At 41.1% G+C, this 2,472-nt stretch overlaps 1 protein-coding gene across 1 annotated transcript; it reads left to right on the forward strand.

The window, feature by feature from the left end:
• The first annotated feature begins 397 nt into the window (after nucleotides 1–397).
• hoxa13b (homeobox A13b) lies at nucleotides 398–2,165 on the forward strand. The gene is made up of 2 exons (XM_062466249.1): nucleotides 398–1,074; nucleotides 1,405–2,165. Exons 1-2 carry the CDS (start codon nucleotides 435–437, stop codon nucleotides 1,644–1,646), a joined length of 882 nt encoding a protein of 293 aa, XP_062322233.1. The 5' UTR covers nucleotides 398–434; the 3' UTR covers nucleotides 1,647–2,165.
• Nucleotides 2,166–2,472: the final 307 nt, after the last annotated feature.

The raw sequence follows: 2,472 nt of genomic DNA on the forward strand, positions 1-2,472 counted from the left end.
ATGAAGTGATACAAAATAATTGAACAGGCAAATAAATAATTTGTATCTGAAATAATTCGAAGATTATCATTCTTTAATTATGCATGTCATCCCAATAGGCTACAGCACAGCTGAGGACTGCATTTTGATGTATTTAAAAGCCTACGATGTTTGTCGATGCTATGAATTGATCAAGGCTAATGAATCAAATCAAACTTGGTCACGGGATGTTTCGTAGTAAGCTTTGTCACTTGCGCTACATCGACCACGGTGTGCATTATCTGCAGTCTAGACGTTTATCATCTCCTTTGCATATCACGTGGCAGAGTTTGGCCAATAACCTTGCGATCTCTGCACCAAGGCGCGTTAGTATCGGTTACTCTCTCAGATTCCGTATCTTTCTTCAGTCGTGGGGATTTTGAAAAAGAGCTGGTTGCCTCGATGTAGGGCATGCTATGACCGCGTCATTACTACTCCATTCACGCTGGATTGACCCGGTGATGTTCCTCTACGACAACGGTTTGGATGAAATAGGTAAAAACATGGAGGGGTTTGCTGGTGGCAATTTTGCCGCGAATCAGTGCAGGAATTTGTTGGCGCATCCAACGTCCTTGGCTCCAACCACCACCTACACTCCTAGTGAGGTGCAGGTTTCTGGCATGGGCGAACCTGTCAAACAATGCAGCCCCTGTTCTGCCACACAGAGTTCGCCCAATGCATCCTTGCCTTATGGATATTTTGGCAGCAGCTATTACCCGTGCAGGATGTCACATAGCGGCGTCAAGTCTTGTGCGCAGCCCTCTCCATATGGGGATAAGTACATGGACACATCGGTTTCTGGAGAGGAATTCCCGTCCAGAGCTAAGGAGTTTGCTTTCTACCAAGGGTATTCACCTGGTCCTTACCAACCTGTCTCAAGTTATCTGGACGTGCCAGTCGTGCCAGGTCTAAACGGTCCTCCAGAGCCCAGACATGAATCTCTTTTGCCAATAGAACCATATCAGCCATGGGCTATAGCCAACGGCTGGAATGGTCAAGTGTACTGCGCTAAGGATCAGCCACAGTCAAATGCTCTGTGGAAATCGTCCATTCAAGGTAGCTTCATACTTATTCTCGCCTATTCTCAAATTTCAGTTCACATTTAATGCATCAGTGTAAAATGTAGACTATAGCCTGATTACAACGCCTGTCGAAATAGTCACATTATTTTAACATTGTAATATTTGTTATGACATTGCTTCTGAGTAATCAGTGATATAGGCGACATACCTGCTTATATTGAGCAATAATATTAAAAAAATATGTATATTTTACACAATGTATTTAATTGTTGTAGAAAGCATACAAACCACCTAAGAAAGGAAATAGCCTGGACAGACCAGAGGCGTGTCATTTCCAACAATTAATTCATCTTATTATTTACAGATTCTTTATCTGGAGGAGATACCATTTCGGTTCGACGTGGTAGAAAGAAGCGCGTGCCATACACCAAGGTACAGCTCAAAGAACTGGAGAGGGAGTATGCCACGAATAAATTCATCACAAAGGACAAACGACGAAGGATATCTGCCCAAACAAACCTGACAGAGCGACAAGTGACAATCTGGTTTCAAAATAGGCGAGTGAAGGAGAAGAAAGTCGTCAACAAGTTCAAGAGTCCGAGTTAGCCGTGGAATTAAAAGGATGAAAAAAAGACTTGAATGTTGTTCGATTAAAATGAACTGTAATTTATTAGCCGTTTCCCTCTCTTCATGGGTTGGCTTTCCTGCTCCACTTGTCATGTAGCCTATTCCTGCGATGTTGCGTGAAAAGTACATATGAAATAGCCTTTTTAAGATGAGGATATTCATGATCATATTTTAGTTGGTGTAATTAAATGTAGCCTATAGTGATTTTGATATATATGCTATGTTTTAAATTAAAGGCATATCCCAGCTCAAAGCTAGTTTAAGGCTCAAATCGTTCACCAACAATAATTTGGAAGGAAAAAAATCTATATTTGTATGCCTATCAACAATAGCCTATTAACCGTCAACTTTAAGAAAATGTCGGCCGTAACAATATGTATCCCCGCATTACGCACATCCTCCCAAGTGCAATTGAAACACAGCTTAATAGTTGTTAAGCCCTATTCAACTTTCTGCTTTCAGTTGCTGCTGTTACAATAAACAAAATGCTGTATTTACTTTTCCTTAACTTGTAGGCTAAATGAATCATAAAAGACTGCTTCGACTCAAAAGACTATTCAGAGTTCGATGTTATGTAGCTATGAATGACTCGTCTTGCTTCAGACAAATAAAGGACTTAATTAATTAAGTATATATTTAGGCCTCCATGATAGTAATAAACAAAACAAATCGTGGAATTGCTATTGGTCACATAGGTTCTAATGGCTCTAGCAATGTAGGCTAGACAAATGAAGGCCCGAGAACTGGAGATGATGAATATGTTGCCACCTAGTGGCAGACATACTGTTGTGCCGCCTCAGCGCCG

This window comes from Osmerus eperlanus, chromosome 7 (assembly GCF_963692335.1).
Source record: "Osmerus eperlanus chromosome 7, fOsmEpe2.1, whole genome shotgun sequence".
NCBI lineage: Eukaryota > Metazoa > Chordata > Actinopteri > Osmeriformes > Osmeridae > Osmerus > Osmerus eperlanus.

Coding starts and splice junctions, on each gene's coding strand:
- hoxa13b (XM_062466249.1), top strand. CDS start 435: ATGACCGCGTCATTACTACTCCATTCACGCTGGATTGACCCGGTGATG. Junction 1,075..1,404: donor GTGGAAATCGTCCATTCAAG/GTAGCTTCATAC, acceptor TATTATTTACAG/ATTCTTTATCTGGAGGAGAT.